Source organism: Cynocephalus volans, chromosome 8 (genome assembly GCF_027409185.1).
Source record: "Cynocephalus volans isolate mCynVol1 chromosome 8, mCynVol1.pri, whole genome shotgun sequence".
In the NCBI taxonomy this organism is placed as follows: domain Eukaryota; kingdom Metazoa; phylum Chordata; class Mammalia; order Dermoptera; family Cynocephalidae; genus Cynocephalus; species Cynocephalus volans.
In genome coordinates this window covers 35,695,846-35,722,504 of record NC_084467.1, presented here as the reverse complement: position 1 = coordinate 35,722,504, position 26,659 = coordinate 35,695,846, and the positions used below count along the sequence as shown (strand labels likewise).

Here is a 26,659-nt window from a genome sequence, read left to right as displayed (position 1 = left end):
GGTCGAGATCCCCAACCAGTAAGTGGGTTAGCTGGGATGCTGCTGAATCAACCCAGGTCTGACTCTGAAGTGTCTTAACATTATGCCACACTGACTCAGAAGAAACAAGAAAAGCAGACCCTCGTATTAGGACAGCAGCTGCCACAAGAGCAATTAAATACTACCACCTCCCACCCCGCCCCAGGGTGATGTCAGAAGGCCCTAGCCAAGCCACACATGAATCATGGGAGTCGACAGAGGCCTGCAAGGGCTGGCCAAAGTGCAAACAGCTCCCACATCAACTCAAGTGAGGGAAATAAGCCACAACACAGGACCAATTAATCAAAAACAAACTAAAATAGGAAGAGCAGTTTTATAAAATAAACACAGAAAACCCCACTGACCTAGACTATATTAACTGACCCAGACTAAATTAACTGACCCAGTAAAATAACTTAGAAGTTCACAAACTAAAATCAAATCTCAACTGGGCGTATGTTGGTTTGGGGATGTGAGAAGTCTAGCAAGAAGTTTCCGATAAGACAGAGTCCCCTGTGACTATGAGTCCTCCATCCAAGCACAGCACAACTCTTCTCCCATGCGGCACTACTGGGGGCCAATGGACAGCGCAACCTCCTTGGCCCCACGTAAGAAAACCACAGGCTACAGAGGGAGCCCTGGGAGCCTGGGAGCCCGGGGAAATGGGTGCAGTGACCTCTTAGGCTGCAGTGGGAGGGGGCTAGAAGGTAGCAAAAGAGGTCACTGCACCCATTTCCCCTTTGTCCTGCAGCCGAAGAGGTCACTGCAGCCATTTCTCCTCTGTCCTGGAAAAATAACAGATGTCTAGGGCTGAGTACTGCAGTGAATTCAATCTTATTCATGACATCAAGTGTGTCCAGTCCATGCCAGGGCATCTTGCACTAAGCTGTAGGAGGATTATGAGGGATAGCATGTCAACAGAGCAGCTGGCACAGGAAATGCAAAAAATGGCTCAATCTGTAGTTTGTACCCTAAACTTCATGGATCTTATAACCTAGTTAGGGCAGACAAGGTATAAATACTCACTGCTATGGTCTGAATGTTGGTGTTTCCCCAAAATTCATATGTTGGAACCTAATACCCAATGTGATACTATTAAGAGGTAGGGCCTTTAGTAGGTGATTAGGTCATGCGATTAGGTAATGGGATTAGTGCCCTTACAAAAGAGGCTTGAGGGAGCCTATTTGTCTCTTCTGCCATCTGAGGACACACACAGAAGGCACCATCTATGATGAACGGACTCTCACCAGACAATGAATCTGCTCGCACCTTGATCTTGGACTTTCCGGCCTCCAGAACTGTGAGCAAATAATTTTTGTTGTTTATAAATTAGCAAGTCTAACGTATTTTTGTTAAAGTAGCCTGAATGGAGTAAGACACTCACCAAGCAATTATTAAACAAAAGAAAAGAGTCTTCCTCTCCAAACAAAAATAACTATCTTTTCCCAGTTGTAAGAGTAACACGTGCTCAATATAAAAATTTAAATGCAAAAAAAACTTATAAAGAATTAAGTAAAAACCATTTGAAATCCCTATTACCCAAAGTTAATCACTGCAAACATTTTGGTGACTATTTTCCCAGAAATCTCTCTTTCTATAAATATGTGTGTGAATGTACATATGTAATTTCACTTACGTGAGGCCTCAGTATGTACGTGCTGTTTGTTCCTGTTTTGTTCACTCAACAATATCCTTGACATCTTCTATGTCAGTAGAAATAAAACTGCATCATCATTGTTACTGACTGCACAGTATTCCATTGCATGGATATTCATTATTTATTTAATCCTTAAGCACTCATTATTAAGTGATGAACATTACCGTTCCTAATTTTCTACTCTTCATTCAACAAATATGTACTGAGCACCTACTACATGCCAGGTAGTGTTCTAAGCACCAATGACACAGTGACGAACAAGACAAGACAAGGTCTCTGGCCAAATGAAACCTATATACTAGTCGGGGAGATGGACAGTATGCAAATGAATTCACAGATGGTTTGAAAGAGGCATGAATGCTAAGAATGGATAAAGACATACTTTTTTAGAGAACTGGGCATCAGGGGAGTGGACTACTTTAGATAAAGTGGTCTGGGAAGTCCTTCCTGCGGAGGTGACATTGGTACAGAGTCCTGAAGATGGTCACACAAAGCAGGAGGTAAGAGCAATTGAGGCAGAGGAAATAGCGAGTACAAAGGCCCGAGGCAGGAAGAGACCTGGCATCTTCAAGAAATAGCAGGAATGCCCATGAGGCTTGAGGACAGTGAGTGAGGGGCAAATGAACCAACGTGAAATTGGAGGCGTAAGGAGACAGTAAGTAGGGCCTCGCAGGTCACAGAGTTTGGATTTTATTCTAAGCGCACTGTGAGGTTGCTGGAGAGACTTCAGTAGTAACAAGACGTGATCTGATTTGTTTCTAAAACATTGCTCTGGCTACGACGTGGAGAGTGGACTGCTGGGAGGCAACAAATGAGCACAGACAGAGCAGTTAGGAGATGTGGGCTATTCTAGGGAGAGGAGACGGTACCTTGGACAGTGGTGCTAGAAAGAAGTGGCTGGATAAGGATACATTTTTGAAGATACAAAAAGGGGGAAAGAGTGAAGGATGAGGTGATTTCTAGGTTTGTGGCTTGCACAGCTGGGCAGATAGGAGAGAAAAAATGGGAGAGAAACCAATTATAGCAAACAGATCCTAACGTGTTTTGTTAGGTTTATACATAAGTATTTTGGTTTGGGGGAGGTACTGTAAATACATTTTTTTTTCTTAATTTTGATTTTCATTTGTTCGTTGCTGGCATATAAAAGCACATTAACTTTTGTGTTCTGGCTTTGTATCCTGTCACCTGAACTCAGTTACTAGTTCTAGGAGGTTTTTTGGGTAGATTCCTTGGGATCTTCTGTGTAGGCAATCATGTCATCTATGAGGAGGGTTAGTTTTATTTCTTCTTTTCCAATGTATATCCTTTTTATTTCTCTTTCTTGATTTTTATTTCTTTTTCTTACTTTGCTGGCTAGGACTTCCTGGAGTGGTTCCTGATATTAGGGGGAGAGCAGTCTTTTACCATCAAGTATGATGTTTATTGTAGGTTTTTTGTAGATGCCCTATATCAGCCAGGTTGAAGTTGTTCCTTTCTAAGTTTGCTGAGAGGTTTTATCATGAATAGAATTGAATTTTGCCAAATGCTTTTTCTTCATCAATTGATATGACCGTGTAAGTTTTTTTCTTTATACAGTTAATATGGTGGATTCCACTGATTGATTTTTGAATGTTGAACCAGCCTTCCATCCCCAGGATTAACCACACTTGGTCACCAGATCTGGGAAGTTCAAGCCCTCATTCCTTCAACTATTTCTTCTGGACTGCACTCTTCTTCTCAGGCTCCAGTGACACAGGTAGCAAACCTTCTGGTCACCTTCTAACCCACAGTCACTGAGGCTCTGTTCAACTTTTAAAGTCTTTTCTCTTCTGTTGTTCAAAGTGGATAGTTTCTATTGTTTTATTTTCAAGTATACTGACTCACTCCTCTGTCCTCTCTATTTTGTTATTGAGCCCCACTAGTGAGTTTTTAAAATGCCAGTTACTGTAATTTTTCTTTTCTTATCTATTCAGTTCTTCTTTATATCTTCTTGCTGAGACTTTTTATCCTTCCATCATTTCAACAGTGTGCGTGTTTGCCTTACTTTTAAGAGCATTTTTATAACAGCTACTTTAAAGTCTTTGTCAGACTATCCCAATGTCTGTGTCATCTCAGCATTGTCATCTGTTGATTGTTTTTTACCGTGCAAGTTTAGATTTTCCTGGTTCCTCATGTGATGATTAATTTTGGCTTGTATCATGGATATTTTGAACACTATGTTATGAGTCTCTAGGTTTTGTTCAAATCCAGTGGAGAATGTTATTTTTGTGCTAGCAGACGATCAACCAGATTGGGTTCAGGCAGCAAGTTCCGACCAGCCTTCTGTGGATTGTGATTTCAATATCAGTTCCATTTTCAAAGCCTACTGGGATGAATCCTCTGTGTGTGCCACTCAATGTCCAGTCTGGGGTTTGGGCAATAACCTATCCCTTAGTTCAGTTCTGAAAGTCTTCGGTATGTTGTGTAGAATCAGATGCGTGCAAGGACAGCTCAGGTTTGCCTGGAAGTTCGTAAGTAACTTTATGGGGTTGCTTTCCTGAGTTCTTCCTCCCTATCTATTTTCTCTCCTGTGCTTTCTGGTTCCTTGGGCTTCCCATTCTTTGTCCTCTGGCCAGAAAGCTGGGGCTTTAGTTACTACTTTTTGCCATGAGTTTCCTGAACTGTGCCCAAATCTGGGGCCAAGCAACAGGAAGGCGGAGAGACAGAAAAAAGCAACCAAAATTGCACCCCACCCTCTTGGGACTCCAGCTCCTCTAATCAGAGAGATAGGTTCCCCTCCCTCAGCTTTAGGTAAAGGCCTGAAGGCCCTTACAGCTGCCGCTGGAACTGCTGCCACGACCACTGTGGGAGTGCCTTGGTGCTGGGACATGAGGGAACAGGGAAAAGAAAAAAACAACCCTTGGGATTTCCCCCGCTGTCTGAGTTTTAGGAACACTTTCCCCACTCCACAGCAATAACTAGTGATCTTTTCCTAGAGCTCTCTGTTTGTGCCCTAGTATCGAATGCTAGGTTTTGGGCTGCCTTGAGACCAAGACTTGGGATACTGGAGGAAAAACAGGAAATTCACTACAAGTTTGGTAATACATTGAATTCTGGTGTTCTTCCCCAATCTGTCTGCTACTATTCATGCTACAGAGTCCTCAAATAGCTGCTAAATGCATTCTGTCCAGGCCTTTAGCTGCATTTGGTGACAGAGATATGGTGGGTGTGCTCACTACATCTTATCTGGAACTGGAACCTATTTTCCTACTTTTAAACACAAAATAGGGATTAATTCCACCGTTATCTTGCTAAGGTTCTAAAACTTTTTTGACAATGTGGTATGCCCAGTGCTATGTAAATTCTCTCCAAATAAAATAGCAAAGTGTCCACTACGAAGACCTCTGCCCAGCTCTTTCTCATTACCATTCCATTTTAGGACTGATGCAAAGCATGAGATAGCAAACCTGCTGGCACCTTTCAAATATTCCATGAGAGCATGACTAAGGGAGAGGTAGGTGTGAAACCTCATAGACGTAGCCAGGAAAACTGAATGCTAGGTAAACTGAGAATCAGTCCTAATTTAAAGCAGACTTTAAATCAGTTTGAACCTGTTCTCCACAAAGAGGGAATTAGGCAGAAAAATATCTGAATCCTCATTCTTTGCCAGCTTTCATCAGGAACCATGTGCAAACCTAGGAGCCTTATCCCATGGTCCATAGTTATTTGCAGATTAAATTTCATAACTCTAAGACTGAAGGAGGCTGATGACCAAAATCCCCTTGAAAATTCACAAGAATAGAGAAAGCAAGAACTATGTGGTTAAGAATAAGAACTCTGGGTCTAGGGTGCCTGTATTGAAATCTTGGCTGTGCCTTTGCTTGCTATTTGAAGTTAGATAAGATATTTCTCATCTACGTCCATCAGTCTCCTTACCTGAAAAATGGGGACAACAACAGTATCTATTTGAAAGGATTGCTGTGAGACTTAAGTGAGTCAGTGAATGTAAAAGTGGTTAGAATTCAGGGGTGGCCAGTTCGCTGAGCTGGTTAGAGTGTGGTGCTGAGGACACCAAGGTCCAAGATTCCATCCCTGTACCAGCCAACTGCCTAAATACATAAATAAACTTTAAAAAAAAAAGTGGTTAGAACTCTGTTTGACACATAATAAACAAATATTCCATAGATATCAGCTGCCCCTCCTCCTCCTCTATTCAGGCAAGCCCAATCCAGAGTGCTGCCTCCTGACCTTTCTCTTCCTAGGAACAGCTTGTCCCATACCTGACAACTCAGATTATGCCCTTTGTACAAAACAATGTGAAATGTAACAAATATATACAGAAGCCTATAAAACTTAAATATACAGTTTAACGAGTTACTGTAAGATGGATACCCATTTAACGCCAATCAGGTCACAAAAAAGAACAAATCAGCACTCTAGAAGCTCCCATGTGCTCATCCCTCAACACCTTGAACACTTCAAGGCCCCTTGAACACCACCATCCTAGCTAATGTGGAATTCAACGCTTTGCTTTGCTTTACCATTTTAATACCGAATCTTGCAACTAAACAAATATGGTTTATCTCATTTGTTTTGAACTTTATGTAAGTGGAAAAACACAGTAGATATTCTGTTTTGTTTGACTTCTTTCACCCAACAATAAGTCTTTAAAATTCAACCATGTTATTGCATCTATCTATAGTTTGCTCATTTTTACTTTTCCATACAAATATAACACAGTTTGCATATTCATTCTACTGCTGTAAAGTACTCAGGCTGTTTTGGTTGTTGACAATTATGAACAATACCCTTGTGAACATATTTATACATGCATCTTGCACATATATCCTGGTATATATAAGCATCCATTCCTGTAGGGAATATACCTAGAGGAGGAAGTGCCACGTCATGGGGTTTGTGTATATTCAAATTTAGCTAGGTACTGGCAGTTTTTCCCAAAGTGGTTGTACCAATTTACCCTCCAAGCACTAGAGACTCAGAATTTCCACTACACCACATCCTTATCAACACTGGAATTGTCTAGCTCTTCAAGTTTTGCTCTTTGGTAGGTGTGTAGTGATATCACACTGTGATTCTAATTTGCATCCCCCTGACTACTAATGCAATCAAACATCTTTTCATAGGTTTATTGGCCATTTGGATTTCCTCTTTTGTGAAATGCCTGTAAGTCTTTTGCTCCTTTTAGTACTGGAATTTTTCTTTATTCCTACTGATTTTTGTAGTTCTTTGTTCTGGAAACAAGTCCTTTGCTAGTTATTTGTGTTGTGAATATATTTTTTCACTCTGGTTTGCCTTTTCACTCTTAATGGAGTCTTTTGATTAATAGTTCTTAACTTTAATGCAATAAAAATAATCAATATTTTTCTATATGGATAGATACAACTTCTGGCTCTATTTAAGAACTCTCTGTCCACTCTATCTTAAAGTGACTTCTCCTGCCTTTAGGTGGGGGGCACCTCAAGCATACAAGGTATGAGATAGCAAGATGGTAAGGACTCTAGAGTCAGACAGAGATGAATGGCCCTGATCAGTTACTTCACATCTCTGGGCATTTGTTTTTTATCTATAATTAGAAATATCAAAGTGATTGTGAAGGATAACTGAGAGGCATATAAAGCGCTCAGCACAGTATTGGCATATAGTAGGCCCTTAGTAAATAGTGATAGCTGTGATCATATTCTCTGAACATTTTTCTTGTCCACTCTACCACAATTGCCTGAACCTCATGTCTCTTGTGTGAAACATTAATCTATCACATTCAAGGGCAGCAAAATGGATTAACTGCCCTCAACAAGCCAGCAAAATCTCGCTGGTATTCACAGGCAGCACCCACAGTATGATGCCCACCACCTTCACCTAAAAACAGGACTGATGCACAGAGATGCTCTTCTCCAAAGTAAAGTCATTCTGGGGCTCCCCTAGGGACCCAGTGGCAACAAGTGGAAGAATCAAAGCAGCTTCTCTTCCTGCACTGCCAATAAGCACAGTGGTGCAGAGCAGGCAGACTGCCTCAGACACAGGAGCGCCAGGCTCCACTAGGCCTGGGTGAATCTGGGTCAAAGGGGTGGGTGTGCCAATTTGAGTAGCCTGTACACACAGGGAAAAGAGGGAGTGTGTCTGCCTGCATGCATTTTGGCACGAGTGCACAGTAAAGTGTGCTACACCTCTCCTGCAGGAGGTCTGTATTTGAGTATATGGGATAGGACAGCAAACATGCAACAGAGTTCTCAGGAAACTGGGATGCTCTCAGCAGCCTGGCATGCTGCTGGAGAGCCCTGAGGGTTATCTACTCCAGCATTCCCAGAGCTTGGGGTCTCCCTGAGACAGGATATGTGCACAGAAAAGAGATATCCTTTTATATGAACCTGGATAACTCTGAGTGAGGAAGGAACATCTCTTACAGCCCATCAGTGCACACTTTTAAAGCAACGGGAAAGGTCTTCTGGATGTCATATCTCTCTTCTGCTTCCTGGACCATGAGTCCTCAGAAAGGCTTCTTGAGATTTCCCCACAATTCAGAGATATTACACTACCCTCCTCACCAAACCACCACCTCATTGGTTGCCACTAAAAATATGGCCAGTGTCAAGTGCTGAAAAGATGACAGAAGGGGAAGAATTGGTACCTGAGCCTAGTGTTTGTCCAGCGGAGTCAAAGGAGAGAACCGCTGAATCTGCAACACAAGAGGACAAGTTCATTTCTTTCTCCTTCTTACAGTAAAAACAAGTTCCCACTGGCTCTGCCCAAACCCTCCCCCAAGGGAGAGTCAACCAGGATGGAGCTCAGCTGTACAGAGAGCCTCCACAGGCCCATGCCCACCCGTCCACTGGGCCAGGAGGCCCTGCCAACCCAGCACCCCTTGCCTCCTGCCACTGGGAGGAACATCTCAGGGCAGAGACAGGCCCCAAATTCTTCAGAGGCATTTCCTGCCAGATTAGGAGACAAATTTACTTCTTTTTCCTTCTCCTAGTGAAAATAAATTAAAGCAAAGCAAAGTAAAACTTCCCTCCTGCATCTGGTTAAAGACACTGACATTTACCCTTTGACCTCTCTCTTTCTTCTACTCACATACCCATCGTTTATTATTTTGTCCCCAAAAAAGACTTAAAGAGGCCTAGAGGAAATTACAGTGTACACTGGAATAAAAATATGGGGCAGTCAAAGAAAGGAAAAATATTATATAGTGGGGGAAATGTTAGTGCACAAAATGCATGCCATGAGGAGCTACACAAACACTGCAGGTAAAATCAAGGAGGGCTTGAGCTTCCAAACAGCTAAAGAAAAGGGAGAAAGTGAACAGTTACAAGATTCAGTACCCACTACATTCATTCTTTCATTCATTCAAACGTTCAGTAAATATTTATTGGGCTTGTACTGTGGGCAAGATACTACACTAAGACTTTGAGATATAGCAGCAAACAAACAAACAAAAAAAACAAAGTCTCTACCCTTAAAGATCTTCCTGCCATCGGTCTAGAAAAGAAAAAAGTTACCAAAGAACAAATTATTTAACTGAAGGGCTGGCTGGTTAGCTCAGTTGGTTACAATGTGGTGCCGATAACACCAAGGTCCAGGGTTTGATCCCTGCGTTGTCCAGCCAGAAAAAAAATAAATAAATAAAAATAAAAATAAAAAATAAATTAATTAATTAAAAACTGACACAAAAAAAGAAGAGAGTGCTATGAATGTACATTAGGAACCAAACTGAGTACGGAAGGGGAGTGGGTGCTGGACAGGGAAGGCTCCCTTGAAGAAATGTCACTTGAATAAACAGCTGAAAGCTAAGTTAGGGCCAAACCCGAGAAGAATGGAACAGGCAAAGGGAAGACAAGTGTGGAGACCTAAAGCAAGACAGAGCCTGGTGCTTCAGAGAAACTAAAAGACCAAAACATAAAAGCAAATACTATATAGTGATGCTATGGGTCAAAAGTGTCCCCCACAAGTTCATGTGCTGGAAACTTGAGCCCCACTGTTAACAGTGTTAAGAAGGTGGGAAATTTGGGAGTTTATCAGAGGAAAAAAAAAAAAGGAGGTGGGAAATTTGATTATGATATTTGAAAGGTGAGCCTTTGAAAGGTGACTGGATGGTGAGGACTGTGCCCTCGTGAATGGATTGATCCATTGATGGAGAAATGAGCTATCATGGGTGTGGACTGGTGGCTTTATGAGGAGCACACGGGAGAGCTCTTCCTATTCTTGACATGTGATACCCTGCTGTGCTACAGGACCCTGTAGAGAGCTGCCACCCAGAAGTGCCCCTGGACTGTGGATTTCCTTTCAAAACTGTAAGAAATACATTGCATTTCTTTATAAATTACCCAGTTTTAGGTATTCTGTTATAAGCAACAGAAATGGGCTAATATAAGTGATCAGAGAGAACTTTCTCTTGTGCGTCTTACTAAAGGGGATGCTCTATGATGTTGAAGATTGTATCTCCTACAACATTTCTATAATAAGTAATTGTGAATCTTGTATGGCTTCTTCTTAAAACATGAGCCAATGCAGAATGATTGCATAAAGCCAATGTACAGGTCAATAAAAACAATTATAAGGGGCACCAAGATGACTTAAGAGACCCCAGACCCAAAAGGGATCAGATTCAAAAGGCTCACTCATTACAAAGAAGTGCCAGCAGGTTGCATATAAAACCAGTGTCCACAGCCACACCTATCCCAGCATTATCCTTCAGAGCTCAGTTCGTATGTCATTTTCTCTCACTGCACATCTCACTCAACATAATAGTTACCATAACTGTAAATAACATTTGTTCCCACTGCTAGACTATGAACTCCATAAAAGCAGGTGAATATCTACTTTATTCAATGGTACATTACCAGCACAACAAGTGGCACTCAATAACTATTTGCTGAATAACAGTGCCTACAGGAAATCAATGGACCACAAATCCTTCAGGCAATCCTTCATAAATATTTTTTCTTGCAACCATGTGTTTACTAAGAACTAGGTAGCAGAGAGCTGGAGGATGTGGTTTCCGATAAGCATCCAGAGGCAGATATTCTGAACTACCAGTGAAGGGCAGTAAGAAGGCAGGGCTGCCATCTTTTTCCAAAATGTAGAGGCTCAGTTAGGACACGGATGAACAGACAGGTGACCATCCAAACTCATACAATCTTATAAACCCTACTACTTTATCAACATTTCTCATATCTGTCTCATCTCAATGAAGAGGGAAGCCTGCCTCCCATCCTTTTCAAAAGAGCTTTATCGAAGTATAATTTACACACCACAAAATTCACTCATTTTAAGTGTACAAATCAATGATTTTTAGAAAGTTAACAGAGCTCTGCCACCATCACAACCAAGTTTACAACATTTCTATCACCCCCCAAAAAACCCTGTGCCCATTCAGTCACTCTCTGTCCCCACCTCCATCCCAGGCAACCACTAAGTTACTTTCTCTCTCTATGGATTCACTTTTCTGGGTATCTATCTATGCCCCTTTGCTGGGACTGTTCAGATAGCCCCCTAACCACACCCCTGCCTCCAACTTAGACCACTTCCAGCCATTCTTTATAATGATTTCTCCAAAAAGTATATTGGACTGTGTCTTTGCTCTTGGTTAAAATCCTTCAGTGGCTTCCCATGGCCTGTAAGATAAAGTTCAAGCTGGGACATTCAAGGTCTTCACTACTCTGCCTCATTTGCCACCTCTAATATACCTCGTGTCCCATATATGCCAAACTACTTATATTTCCCCAAAGAGACACGTGCCTTCATGTCTTCAGACACTGGACATGCTGTTCTCTCTGCCTGTTTGTATAAAAAAACCCTCCCACTTTTCCATTAAAACCCAACTCAAACATCCCCTCTTCTTGAAGTCTTCTCTGATCTGTTCTGCTCACTCTTTTCTTTAGGCCATCACTGTACTTCTATTATGGCATTTATTTATACTGCATTATAATCCTTGTCTACTTCTCTTTTTTCCCTCATTAAACTGCAAGTTCCCTGAGGATAAGGATTGTTTATTCATTTTTAGGCTTTGAAGCCTAGAAAGTGGTCATTATGTTTATTAAACTAAGAAACTAGCAAATGTCCTTGCTTTCTCAAAGGTGATGTTATCTGAGTGATATTTCACAAGTTGGGGGGAAAAATCCATTCTGGGTATTGACTCTCATTAGTTCAAGTCAACCCTGTGCTGTCCTTGTACTGTGAAGCTTCAGGGGTTTGAGCCTGGCCTCCTCCTCTTACCTAAAAGTGCTCACAACACAGAGTCTCAGCACAGGAGGGATAAGAAAAGCCCCCTAACAGCTTTCTAGGTGAGAGATCAAATTCACCTGGAGAAGATCAGGAGCTAAGGAGGAGCTAACTGCCTAGATGAGCAACAATAAAAAAAGCATCTCTAATTACTGTAGTTGACAAGTATTTTTCCAATTTCAATTTACCTTCTTGGTAATCAGTAGTAGTCCTGATATAATGTCTTTTAAACTTTTCAATGTAAATGTAAAGAAAAAAGGCTAAAACTTAACTCAGACTGAAAAGATTAAATGTTCACAGTGGTTGTCTTTGGGGGTAGAATTATAGGTGATACTCATTCTCTGTATTATACAAAATTTCTACAGTAAACATGTGTTACTTGTATTATGAGGGAAAAAAAGTTACAAAGAGAACTTTCTAATTCAGCTCTAGGATTTTAACCTCTAATTCACTGATGCCAAAGGATGGAAGGTTGTTGACTGCCTTCATTATTCACTGTACATGCTGAAAAGCTGTCCAGCTTTTCTCTTACTTACTAAGATCATCCTTCTATTTCATGCCAATTAAATATATCTCAACTATTTCAATCCCTAAATGAACTGGGCTTTTCCCTCCCCTCTTTTCTTCTTCCCTCCTTCCCACAAATATTATCAGGTGCCTCTTATGTGCCAGGCCCTGTGCCAGATATTAGAGATATGGAGCCAAATACAAGATAGTCTTTGCATTCCAGCCAAGGAAGACAGACAAGTTAGTAGGTGCATAAGATAAAAATGAAGTGTGATAAGTGTATGCAAGGGGTAAGCACCAAACAGGTGACAGTCTTCCTGGAAAGAAAAAGTCAAAGTCTAAAAATATTACTTCCAATGGTAGTGGAATGCTCCGAAGGCACACATCTTTAAACCTCAGAAGATGCAAGTGAGACTGTAGAAGTTTCAAGAGGAAGTTAGTGACATATTCATGTTTTGCATAAGTTTAATTTTGCTTTGAGCATTAAAGGCACAGACTTCAGAAATAGTTTGGCCATTCACTATTTGTGTTTATTTTAAAGGATGTAAGAATATTTCAGTTATAAACCCCTTTGACAGTTGATGGGAAAACTTAGTATTCAATAAATTGTGAAGTTTGCTGTGCAAGAAACAGAGCAAGAATATCCAGACTTCTCCTTCTCAGGCTAACAAATATGTCATTTTTACTTCAAGCTTCCCAGGCTCCAGGCCAGAGGCAGCCATGTGGTGTGCTGAGTGACCAAACAGAATTCCAGACCAAAGTACAACAGAGCCTTGCTGTACATGACTATGTTCAATGAGGAAACCTAGAATTTACTGGAAATCTTTTATTATGGTCAGATGTTTCCTGTGTCTGGTTTCTGAAGAGGGATAAAAGAAATATAAAGGGAGTATGAAGAAGAATAGGACTCAGTCATTCTAGCCATCGGAGAGGTTTCCAAAGCACAAATTATGCAGTGAATGAGCTATATTTGGGGTACCACCCATCATGGTACACATTCAACACATATATTCTGCTTTCCACCATGTGTAAGCCCTAGAGAGGTAAGAATGGGAAAAAACAAAACAAAACAAAACTGTTTCCTCAGCTCACTACCTAACAGGTAAAATAAAAACACATATAAAGCTAAGCATGATACACAGGGATGGAAAAAAGAGTAATGAGGAAGATCTCACAGTTCGCTAATTTAACATATTTATTGAGCAACTACTACACACCAGGCATAGGGATACAATGAATGTTCCTATTCTCAAGGAACTTCTATGTTAGTCAGGGAGATTAAAAAAACAAGTAAACAAATAAAATGAAAAAAAAAAAATTATGACAGTGATAAGAGGCATGAAGAATATTACACCATGTAATAGAGACCAAGGGCAGTACAAGCACCATTAGATAGGGTGTTTCAGGAAGGCTTCTCTGAGGAGGTGACAGACGGGCCAAGACCTGGAGACAGGAGCCAGCTAAGAAATGATCAAGGGCAGGAGGAAAAGCAAGTGCAGCAACGTTGCTGCATTTAAGGAAGAGAGAAGGCCAGTGCTGCTGGAGCACAGAGTGCAGAAAGCAGGAGGGTGGAAAATAAGGTCAGAGGGAAAAAAAGGAGCTGGATCCGCAGACCATATAGCCATAGAAGGACATCTGCGTTATATTTCTTTCTTTCTTTTTTTTCTTTGCACTATATTTCAATAGCAATGAGAAGCTCCTGCTTAAAGCCGGGGGAAACAGGGGCCGACCCCGTGGCTCACTCAGGAGAGTGCGGCACTAGTAGCGCCAAGGCCGCAGGTGCGGATCCTATATAGGGATGGCTGGTGCGCTCACTGGCTGAGTGTGGTGTGGACCACACTGTGCCAAGGGTTGCAATCCCCTTACCGGTCAGAAAAAAAAAAAAAAAAAAACCCAGGGGAAACAGAATCTGATTTATGTTTTTAAACATAAACTATGGCTGCTATTTGGGAACTAAATCGATTATTCTGGCAACAGAGTAAAAGATAGTTTAGGGGAAAGAGACTAATGCTGGGGGATTGACAAGGAGGAGATGCACAATCCTGCTGCTGAGGGTAATAAGACGACCTGAAGAGCTGCTTTAGATTCCGAATGTGCTCCCAGTTCCAGTCTCTGTAGCAATCAGCTGTCCCATGGATCACCTTTCTTTGAGGCCTGGGGGTCTGCCTCTTCTCCAGTTCCCAAGAGGCCTGGCCTATAGTCGAGATTCTTCTCATGCTTCTTGCTGTCTTGGAGCTGTCTACAGTCTAAGCGGGCTCCCCTTCTCTACCTTCTAGGCCTCATGCTTTAATATCCCGGGGTACTCTCTGCCTTCCTGATGGCTGGGAGTAAGAGGTCCAAGCACAACTAGAGACCCCACTTGGATGTGGGCCTAAGGTGTGTCCTCCAATCTAGCTTTATGAAAGAGCTCTCATATTTTGGATTTATTGGTCCATTTTCAGAACTGATACCTTAATGACCACATAGCCACCTGTTTCTTGTTCTAGTTCCTGCATTGCTTAGATCCTAGAGGGATCTAACCCCTAGGCTTAGCAACTCATTTTCTTCCCTCTCAACCCCAATCCCAAGAGAACAAAGTCTGAGTAAATGAGATTCCTGAAGATACATACAGGAAAAAAAATGTCTGAGAGAAAATAAAACAACCATTAATTTAAGGGGATGTGGGAATATGGAAGAGAAAACAGTGAAACAAAGACGGGAGCAGCAGGAGAGAGGAAGCCAGAGGAGGGGAGAATTGACTACAGGAAGGAATATGCAAATGTGGCAGAGAGGTGCAAGAGCTGAAAAGATACTAACAACTATTCCCTGGGAAGGCGTTTTTTTACTTTAGCAGGAACAGTTTCAGTACAATGACATTGATCTGATCTGACTGCAATGACTCAGCTGTGAATAAGTGGAAATTGAGGATGTTGTAGACTTATTTCAACAAGTTTCTCCTTAGATTTACTTAATTAACTTACCAAACACAGAGTTCTCACTAAGCTTGAGAGACAGTATACAAAAATCAGGCATGGTCTCTGACATCAAACAGTTTATGAACTATCAGAGGGATAACAGACAGATACTAGTAACTATACTGCGAGCCTCTAGAGGAGTCGCTGTAGGAATTCAGATGCAAAGTGGAGAATTTTCGCTGGGAGAAACTGGGGAAATGTGGAGAAGATAATATTTGAGCTGGTATGAGATGACCGTAGAGGACAGGCCACACTGGTAGGGTGGGAACAGCTAAGAAAAGGCACTGAAGCGTGGAAAGTGTGGGGTGTGTGGTTTCAGGAAGGTAAAATCATACCTAACTAATATATTAGGGTTTCTTTCAGGAGGTAAAAATGCATGTGACAAAGGGAACCAGTCAATACAATCTGTTTAGACTTTCAAAAAAGGCTTTGACACATCAAAGACTATTTTTAAAAGGTGAGTCACCATGAAATTGAGGAAGAAACTGCCATGTCATTCCAGGAGACAAAAGACACTTGGCTGAGGATCAGGAGCAGGACACCTCCCAGGGCATCAGCTCCCACAAGGAGACCAGCAAGTCTGGGAGTAGCTGGAATTCTACTAGGAGCTGTCCTCTGCGTGGTGGGAAGTGGGGGAAGGGTGGCACTGCTTACAAACCCGTGTGCGCAATGGAAGCAGGTGGAATGAAAATAGAACTAGGCATGTGCTGACACTGAGTGAGGTGGCAGGGATGCAGTTTGGACTTCAGGGACATGGAAAAAGTTTTAATACAAATGTCCTAGAAATAGGTAGGGAGCTGATAAAGGAAACGAAAAAGGCAATATTGCCAAGCACTGACCAGGGCACAGTCTGAAACTGGTCGATCAGTCTGATTAGTCTTACTGAGTCTAAAAGGACAGCCCAAGAGTATGATTTCAGAGACAGACAGCAGACTCAGTCAGGACTGGGTACTGAGGGACATTTTCAGGAGGACAAAGGGGTGAAGGAACTGAGGGTGCTACTGAAAGGTGAACAGAAATGGAAGGGAAGTCAGTAAGGGCTAAACATTGAGAGAACAGGGAGGGCAAAAGCCAGCAACCCACAGGAGGCAAGGGCAGGGACTGCATATGGCTGATGGCATGGCATGGCAGACAAGGTGTGAGCTTCAAAGTCAGCTGCCATGGTGCTAATCCACACTCCTCTGTTTTTTCCCCACCATCTGACTATGGGCAAGCTACTTAATCTTGTTGTACAAACTGCGAATCTCTTCTCTGAAATCCCTGAAACTGAAAGAAGTGTTTTCCAAGCTAGCCGCAGTAACGCCATTCCGCAAGGCACAGAAAAATACCCTAGTAAAAAAAAAAAAAAAAAAAATCAACAGCAGTTTCCAGGGCGCCCTTCAGCTGTTTCAAGAACTCCCACATGACCCGCGCTTTTTCCCTGGCCTTGTTTAAACCGACCAATTACCTTGCTTCTCGCTTCTGTACCCGCGCTTTTCCCTGGCCTTGTTTAAACCGACCAATTACCTTGCTTCTCGCTTCTGTACCCGCGCTTTTTGCTATAAAACAAGCTCAAAAACTCTACTCGGCGCGCCAGTCTACCGAGAGACTGAGCCGCCCGGGTACCCGTGTGTTCAATAAAACCTCTTGCTAATTGCATCCGGAGCCGTGGTCTCGTTGTTCCTTGGGAGGGTCTCTCCTGACTGATTGATTGCCCAAATCAGGCGTCTCTCATTTGGGGGCTCGTCCGGGATCAGACCCCCACCCAAGGACCACCGACCCACCAACGGGAGGTAAGCTGGCCAGCGATCGCTCCGTGTCTCGTTTCTGTGTCTGACTCCGTAACTCTGACTGTCCCTCTGAGTGCGCGCATTTTGGTTTCAGTTTGTTCCGGGCTGATCGCTCTGGGAGCGACGTGTGAGTAGCGAACAGACGTGTTCGGGGGCTCACCGCCCGGTAATCCTGGGAGACGTCCCAGGATCAGGGGAGGACCAGGGACGCCTGGTGGACCCCTCAGGAGAGGATCATTATGTTCTGATCCCACTGCCGCGTCTAGAGAGGCGCGCTCGGCCATCTGACTCCTTCTTTTGTCTCTACGCTACTCGATCTCGCCGCCGTTTCTGGTTTCTTTTTGTTTTGTTCCTGATAGGCCTCTGTGTCGTGGTCCCTCTCTTCGAAATGGGACAAAATAACTCTACCCCTCTCTCCCTCACTCTAGATCACTGGAGGGACGTGAGAGCAAGGGCTCACAATCTGTCCGGGGAAATCAGAAAGGGAAAATGGCGGACCTTTTGTTCCTCCGAGTGGCCCACGTTCGGTGTCGGGTGGCCGCCGGAAGGAACTTTTAATGTCTCTGTCATTTCCGCAGTTAAAAGGATTGTCTTTCAGGAAATCGGGGGACACCCGGACCAAGTTCCATATATCGTGGTGTGGCAAGACCTCGCCCAGAGTCCCCCACCATGGATGCCGCCCTCTGTCAAGGTCGCTGTCGTCTCCAGTCCAGAGAGGCCATCCGCTCCTCCCCGACCCCCCATCTACCCGGCAACCGACGACTCGCTCCTTCTCTCTGAGCCCCCGCCCTATCCGGCAGCCCTGCCACCTCCTCTGGCCCCTCAGGCGGTCGGACCGGCGCCGGTCCAGGCGCCCGATATTTCCGATCCTGAGGGACCAGCCGCGGGGACCAGGAGTCGCCGTGCCCGCAGTCCGGCAGACGACTCGGGTCCTGACTCCACTGTGATTTTACCCCTCCGAGCCATAGGACCCCCAGCCGAGCCCAACGGCCTAGTCCCTCTGCAATATTGGCCTTTCTCTTCAGCAGATCTTTATAATTGGAAATCTAATCATCCTTCTTTTTCTGAAAATCCAGCAGGACTCACGGGGCTCCTTGAGTCTCTTATGTTTTCTCATCAGCCCACCTGGGACGATTGCCAACAGCTCCTACAGATTCTCTTCACCACGGAGGAACGAGAAAGGATTCTCCTTGAGGCCCGCAAGAATGTCCTGGGGGACAACGGGGCCCCTACTCAACTCGACAACCTCATTAATGAGGCCTTCCCCCTCAATCGACCTCAGTGGGACTACAACACAGCCGCAGGTAGGGAGCGTCTCCTGGTCTACCGCCGGACTCTAGTGGCAGGTCTCAAAGGGGCAGCTCGGCGCCCCACCAATTTGGCTAAGGTAAGAGAGGTCTTACAAGGACCGGCAGAACCCCCTTCGGTTTTCTTAGAACGCCTAATGGAGGCCTATAGGAGATACACTCCGTTTGAGCCCTCTTCTGAGGGGCAGCAGGCTGCAGTTACCATGGCCTTCATCGGACAGTCAGCCCCAGATATTAGAAAAAAGTTACAGAGGCTAGAGGGGCTCCAAGATTATTCCTTGCAAGATTTAGTGAGGGAGGCAGAAAAGGTGTACCACAAAAGGGAGACAGAAGAAGAAAGAGAAGAAAGAGAAAAAAAAAAGAGGCAGAAGAGAGAGAAAGGCGGCGCGATAAGCGCCAAGAAAAAAACTTGACTAGGATTTTGGCCGCAATGGTAAGTGAAAAAGGTTTTAGAGATAGGCAGACAGGGAATCTGAGCAACCAGGCAAGAAAGACACCTAGGGATAAAAGATCTCCTCTGGACAAAGACCAGTGCGCATACTGTAAAGAAAAGGGTCACTGGGCAAGAGAATGTCCCCGAAAGAAAAACGTCAGAGAAGCCAAAGTTCTGTCCCTAGATGACTAGGGGAGTCAAGGTTCGGACCCCCTCCCCGAACCCAGGATAACGCTGACTGTGGAGGGGACTCCCATTGAGTTCCTGGTCGATACCGGGGCTGAACATTCAGTTTTGACCCAACCCCTGGGAAGGGTAGGGTCCAGACGGACAGTCGTACAAGGAGCAACAGGGAGCAAAGTCTACCCCTGGACCACAAAGAGACTTTTAAAGGCTGGACATAAACAGGTGACCCACTCCTTTCTGGTCATACCCGAGTGCCCCGCCCCTTTGTTGGGTAGGGACCTCTTAACCAAACTAAAGGCCCAGATCCAGTTTTCTGCTGAGGGCCCACAAGTAACATGGGAAGACCGCCCTACACTGTGCCTGACCCTGAACCTAGAAGAAGAATACCGGCTACATGAAAAGCCAGGTCCCTCCTCTATCGACCCATCCTGGCTCCAACTTTTTCCCACTGTATGGGCAGAGAGGGCAGGCATGGGACTGGCCAATCAAGTCCCACCAGTGGTAGTGGAACTAAGATCAGGTGCCTCACCGGTGGCTGTTCGACAATATCCAATGAGCAAGGAAGCCCGGGAAGGTATCAGACCCCACATCCAGAGGTTCTTAGACCTAGGGGTCTTGGTGCCCTGTCAATCGCCCTGGAATACCCCTCTACTACCTGTAAAAAAGCCAGGGACCAATGACTATCGGCCAGTCCAAGACCTGAGAGAAATTAATAAAAGGGTACAGGATATTCATCCCACCGTCCCAAACCCTTACAGCCTTCTGAGTTCCCTTCCGCCCAGCCACACTTGGTATTCAGTCTTAGATCTCAAGGATGCCTTTTTCTGCCTCAAGCTACACCCCAGCAGCCAGCCGCTATTCGCGTTCGAGTGGAAAGACCCAGAAAAAGGTAACACAGGTCAGTTGACCTGGACACGGCTGCCCCAAGGGTTCAAGAACTCTCCCACTCTCTTCGACGAGGCCCTCCACCGAGATTTGGCCCCCTTTAGGGCCCTCAACCCTCAGGTAGTGCTACTCCAATATGTAGACGACCTCTTGGTGGCAGCCCCCACGTATAGAGACTGCAAAGAAGGGACACAGAAGCTCCTACAGGAATTGAGTAAATTAGGGTACCGGGTATCGGCTAAAAAGGCCCAGCTCTGCCAAAGAGAGGTCACCTATCTGGGGTACCTACTCAAGGGGGGAAAAAGATGGCTGACCCCGGCCCGAAAGGCTACTGTTATGAAGATCCCCGCTCCCACGACCCCCAGACAGGTCCGTGAATTTCTGGGCACTGCAGGATTCTGCAGGCTCTGGATCCCTGGGTTTGCTTCCCTAGCTGCACCCCTGTATCCCTTAACAAAGGAAAGCATCCCTTTTACCTGGACTGAGGAACATCAAAAAGCTTTTGACCACATAAAAAAAGCCTTGCTGTCAGCCCCCGCTTTGGCCCTCCCAGACCTCACCAAACCATTTACTCTATACGTAGATGAGAGAGCCGGTGTGGCCCGGGGAGTGCTTACTCAGACTTTAGGACCCTGGCGGCGGCCAGTAGCTTACCTATCAAAAAAATTGGATCCGGTGGCTAGCGGGTGGCCAACCTGCCTGAAAGCGGTTGCAGCCGTGGCACTCCTTCTCAAGGACGCTGATAAGTTAACCTTGGGACAGAATGTGACTGTGATTGCTCCCCATAGCCTCGAAAGCATTGTGCGGCAGCCCCCCGACCGGTGGATGACCAATGCCAGGATGACTCATTACCAGAGCCTGCTGCTAAATGAAAGGATATCGTTTGCACCCCCTGCCATCCTGAACCCAGCTACCCTCCTACCAGTCGAATCGGAAGCCACCCCAGTACACAGGTGCTCAGAGATCCTCGCCGAAGAAACTGGAACTCGACGAGACCTGAAGGACCAGCCATTGCCCGGGGTGCCAGCCTGGTATACGGACGGTAGCAGTTTCATCGCGGAGGGTAAGCGGAGAGCAGGGGCCGCCATCGTAGATGGCAAGCGGACGGTGTGGACAAGCAGCCTGCCAGAAGGTACGTCAGCCCAGAAGGCCGAACTAGTGGCTTTGACGCAGGCATTACGCCTGGCCGAAGGAAAAAACATCAACATCTACACCGACAGCAGGTATGCTTTTGCCACTGCTCACATTCATGGGGCAATATATAAACAGAGGGGGTTGCTCACTTCTGCGGGAAAAGACATTAAAAACAAGGAAGAAATTTTGGCCCTGCTAGAGGCCATTCACCTCCCTAAGCGGGTCGCCATTATCCACTGCCCCGGCCACCAGAGGGGAAATGACCCTGTGGCCACCGGGAACCGGAGGGCCGACGAGGCTGCAAAACAAGCCGCCCTGTCGACCAGAGTGCTGGCAGAAACTACAAAACCTCAAGAGCTAATCGAACCCGCCCAGGTTAAGGCCGAGCCAAGAGAGCTCACCCCTGACCGGGGGAAAGAATTTATTCAGCGGTTGCATCAGTTGACACACTTAGGACCAGAAAAGCTTCTCCAATTAGTAAACCGCACCAGCCTCCTCATCCCGAACCTCCAGTCTGTAGTTCGCGAGGTCACCAGTCGGTGTCAGGCTTGTGTCATGACTAATGCGGTCCCAACCTACCGAGAGATCGGAAAGAGACAACGAGGAGATCGACCCGGCGTGTACTGGGAGGTAGACTTCACAGAGGTAAAGCCTGGCCGGTATGGAAACAGGTATCTGCTGGTATTCATAGACACTTTTTCCGGATGGGTAGAAGCTTTTCCTACCAAAACTGAAACGGCCCTGACCGTCTGCAAAAAGATATTAGAGGAAATTCTACCCCGCTTCGGGATCCCTAAGGTACTCGGGTCAGACAATGGCCCAGCCTTTGTTGCTCAGATAAGTCAGGGACTGGCCACTCAACTGGGGATAAATTGGAAGTTACACTGTGCGTATAGACCCCAGAGCTCAGGTCAGGTAGAAAGAATGAACAGGACAATCAAAGAGACCTTAACCAAATTAGCCTTAGAGACCGGTGGAAAAGACTGGGTGGCCCTCCTTCCCTTAGCGCTGCTCAGAGCCAGGAATACCCCTGGCCAGTTTGGTCTAACTCCTTATGAAATTCTCTATGGGGGACCGCCCCCCATACTCGAGTCTGGAGGGACATTGGGTCCCAATGATAATTTTCTCCCTGTCTTATTTACTCATTTAAAGGCTTTAGAAGTTGTGAGGACCCAGATCTGGGACCAGATCAAGGAGGTGTACAAGCCCGGTACCGTGACAATCCCCCACCCGTTCCAGGTCGGAGACCGAGTGCTTGTCAGACGCCACCGACCCAGCAGCCTTGAGCCTCGGTGGAAAGGCCCGTACCTGGTGTTGCTGACCACCCCGACCGCAGTAAAAGTCGACGGTATCGCTGCCTGGGTCCATGCTTCTCACCTCAAGCCTGCACCACCCTCGGCACCAGATGAGTCTTGGGAGCTGGAAAAGACTGATCATCCTCTTAAGCTGCGTTTTCGGCGGCGGCAGAACGAGTTGGAGTGAAAACCCTCACCAGCCTGTGACCCTCACCTGGCAGGTACTGTCCCAAACTGGGAACGTTGTCTGGAAGACAGAGAAAGTCCAGCCCCCTTGGACTTGGTGGCCCATTCTTACACCTGATGTATGTGCCCTGGCGGCCGGTCTTGAGTCCTGGGATATCCCAGAAACCGATGTATCAACCTCTAAGAGAGTCAGACCCCCTGACTCAAACTATGAGAACGCTTATAGACAGATCACCTGGGGAGCCATAGGATGCAGCTACCCTAAGGCTAGGACCAGAATGGCAAGTTCCACCTTCTACGTGTGTCCCCGGGATGGCCGGTCCCTTTCAGAAGCTAGAAGGTGTGGAGGGCTAGAATCCCTGTATTGTAAAGAATGGGGTTGTGAAACCACGGGGACTGTTTATTGGCAACCTACGTCCTCCTGGGACCTCATAACTGTAAAATGGAATGACACAGAGCGATCATGGGGTGCCCTACTGGCAACCTGTGAAAAAACCGGCTGGTGTAACCCCCTTAAAATAAATTTCACAGAACAAGGACGGCAATCCAAAGAGTGGATAATAGGAAAAACCTGGGGATTGGGATTCTATGTGTCTGGATATCCAGGCGTACAGTTGACCATTCGGTTAGAGATCACCAGCAAGCCAGCTGAGACAGTGGGCCCCAACTCCGTCCTTGCGAAACAAGGACCCCCTAACAAAAACCCCCCTTCCCCAACGAGGGAAGCGCCGCCCATCTCTCAACCCTCGGCGGCTCCTAGCCAAGTCCCCACGGTACTGGAGGGAAGTGTTGTCCTGAACACCCTGTCTCCCACCACGGGCGACAGACTCTTTGGCCTTGTGAGGGGGGCCTTCCTAGCCTTAAATGCTACCGACCCAGACGCCACGAAGTCTTGCTGGCTCTGTTTGGCCTTGGGTCCCCCTTATTATGAAGGAGTTGCCTCCTTAGGAGGGGCCTTCACTTATACCTCCAACTATACCCAGTGCCGCTGGGAGAGCCAAGGAAAGCTTACCCTCACTGAGGTCTCAGGACACGGGTCGTGCATAGGAAAGGTGCCCTCTACCCATCAGCATCTTTGCAATCAGACCCTACCCATCAACTCCTCCACGGAACATCAGTACCTGCTCCCCACCAACCATAGCTGGTGGGCCTGCAGCACCGGCCTCACCCCCTGCCTCTCCACCTCAGTTTTTAATCAGTCTAAAGATTTCTGTATCCTGATCCAGCTGGTCCCTCGCATCTATTACCATTCTGAAGAAACTTTGTTGCAGGCCTATGACGATCCTCACCCCAGGGTTAAAAGAGAGCCTGTCTCACTTACCCTAGCTGTTCTTCTGGGGTTGGGGGTCGCAGCAGGTATAGGTACTGGCGCATCCGCCCTAGTTAAAGGGCCCATAGACCTCCAACAAGGCCTAGCCAGCCTCCAGACCGCCATGGATACTGACCTCCGGGTCCTCCAGGACTCAATCAGCAAGCTGGAGGACTCGCTGACTTCCCTATCGGAGGTAGTACTCCAAAATAGAAGAGGCCTTGACCTACTGTTTCTAAGAGAAGGAGGCCTCTGCGCGGCCCTAAGAGAAGAGTGCTGTTTTTATGTAGACCACTCAGGTGTGGTGCGAGACTCCATGAGAAAACTCAAAGAGAGACTAGATAAAAGACAGTTGGAGCGCCAGAAAAACCAAAACTGGTATGAAGGGTGGTTCAATAACTCCCCTTGGTTCACTACCCTCCTATCAACCATCGCCGGGCCCCTATTGCTCCTCCTTCTGTTGTTCACCCTCGGGCCCTGCATCATCAATAGGTTAGTCCAGTTCATCAATGACAGGGTAAGTGCAGTAAAAATTCTGGTCCTTAGACAAAAATATCAGACCCTAGACAACGAAGACAACCTCTAAATTCGCTCTAAGATTAGAGCTTCCCACAAGAGAAATGGGGGAATGAAAGAAGTGTTTTCCAAGCTAGCCGCAGTAACGCCATTCCGCAAGGCACAGAAAAATACCCTAGTAAAAAAAAAAAAAAAAAAAATCAACAGCAGTTTCCAGGGCGCCCTTCAGCTGTTTCAAGAACTCCCACATGACCCGCGCTTTTTCCCTGGCCTTGTTTAAACCGACCAATTACCTTGCTTCTCGCTTCTGTACCCGCGCTTTTCCCTGGCCTTGTTTAAACCGACCAATTACCTTGCTTCTCGCTTCTGTACCCGCGCTTTTTGCTATAAAACAAGCTCAAAAACTCTACTCGGCGCGCCAGTCTACCGAGAGACTGAGCCGCCCGGGTACCCGTGTGTTCAATAAAACCTCTTGCTAATTGCATCCGGAGCCGTGGTCTCGTTGTTCCTTGGGAGGGTCTCTCCTGACTGATTGATTGCCCAAATCAGGCGTCTCTCAAAACTAGATAGCATTAGAATTCAAAATTGTTCAGATTCTAGAAAAGCAACATGCTGCACAATCATGTATTATTTAATACTCCCTGTGAGGTTTTGGGGCAGCATCCTGTAATTAAATATTAATATTTTTACTATAAAATGAATTTTTACACTAAATGGTACTATAAATAAATTTGTATTATTTCAGGTCTGATTTTGCTGGCAAATGAGCTTTGACACCAATCTTACAAAAAAAAAAAAATTTAAAAAAGATTGTTGCAGTTCATATTTGTAGTGATGATGGACCTCTAATAGAATCCACCTCATGAGTCTGTCACGTGGATTAAATGACTTAACCTAAGTTGTCGATACATGCTGCTGTTAATGTGGTCATCTTCACCACCACCACCACCATCATCATCATCATCATTGGTGGTGGTTTGGCTGAAATGAAAGGAGTAGTAAGTGGAGAGACAGAGAAAGGGAGAAGGGGTGAAAACAGGCAGAAAAGCAGACCAGATGTGGTTATTAATACCAGGTTAAGAGTCTGGATTTTACTGAAGTAGAGAGAACAGAGAAAGGCACTATAAACATCTTCAGAAAGTTAATGACACCAACAGAATTTTGTTTCAGAAAAACCACTCTATTGGCAGTGGGACAGATGGAATGTAAGGAGGCTGAGTCCTGTTAGGAGAGATTTGGAGTAAACTACGTTAGTGACAACAGGGTCTGAAACAAAGCTGAGGTGGAGAGGATGGAAATCAGGGGATGAAACGTCAGAGGGAGAATGGACAGGGTTTGGAAACTGACCGATATGGGGTGGCGAAGACTAAGAGAAAATAGTATTATCACAGAATACAAGGGAGGAGAAATATAGATGGGCAGCAACAATGCTAAATGTAACAACAGAAAGGTCAAGATAAGGTTTGAAAAGTAGCCTCTGGATTTGGCAATCAGAACATTAATGGTGATCTCAGGAAGAGCAAGTTCAAGTATATTAGTGAGAAGAGAAGCCACTCATTATCAAATGCCATAGAGGAGCCAGGTAAAATACAGAGTAAACAAATAGCTACTGAATTTAGTAATAAGGAGTTCTTCAATGACCTCTGCCATTCATTGCAGTTTGACTCAATGAAGTGTAATGGATAGCCTGCAAACTGCAGAGGTTTAGGTAGGTACAGGAACAGGAAAGTAGGAAGCAGATTGCCTGATAAATTTATTTTATCTGCAAAATCAAGATGGTCATTGGCTGTAGAAACTGGAAAGAAAGAAATCTGTCTTCCAGTTAAAAATAGTACATTTCAATTGGGGGTTGGAAAACTTTTTCTGTAAATGGCTAGTAAATATTTAAGGCTTTGTGGAACACATAGAGTCTCTGTCATACGGTTTTTTTGTTTTGTTTAACTTAACAACCCTTTAAAAATGTAAAAATAATTCTTAAGTCAGGCCACACAAAAACGTACTGCAGGCTGGATTATTACACTCATACCTCTGCTCCCAACCAACTCCCCAAAATGACAGACTGTTTGTTGTAAAGCAGAAATACAAGGACAAAGACAACAGGAGAGGAGACACCAGCAACAAAAGTTTAGAAGCTGAAAAGCAAATAAACAGAACTCAGCAAACCCAAGAAAGTGGAATCCCATGCTGGTAGTGGGAAAAGCTGAACTGTACTGTGAAATACCCCACAGAATTCCCCAAAGACTCAATCATTGGCAGCATCAGGTACCACTGGGAGTGAAGACGTTATTGAAAATAAGACAACATGTTCT

The 26,659-nt window shown here is 45.2% G+C and overlaps 1 protein-coding gene and 1 pseudogene across 2 annotated transcripts in view; both read right to left on the bottom strand.

Moving 5' to 3' along the window:
* The window catches only part of ST3GAL3 (ST3 beta-galactoside alpha-2,3-sialyltransferase 3), a 193,504-nt gene that overhangs the window by 117,281 nt on the left and 49,564 nt on the right, over nt 1–26,659 (bottom strand). Inside the window, exon 3 of one of the 2 annotated variants that reach the window (XM_063104146.1) lies at nt 8,280–8,327. The exons of the other annotated variant lie outside the window; for it this stretch is intronic. Within the exon in view, the coding sequence (XP_062960216.1) occupies nt 8,280–8,327 (48 nt within the window). The remainder of the gene's footprint in view (nt 1–8,279; nt 8,328–26,659) is intronic. 2 annotated transcript variants of the gene reach the window in all.
* Nucleotides 25,211–26,659, bottom strand: part of LOC134383231 (small ubiquitin-related modifier 3-like) — a 29,789-nt pseudogene continuing 28,340 nt past the window's right edge.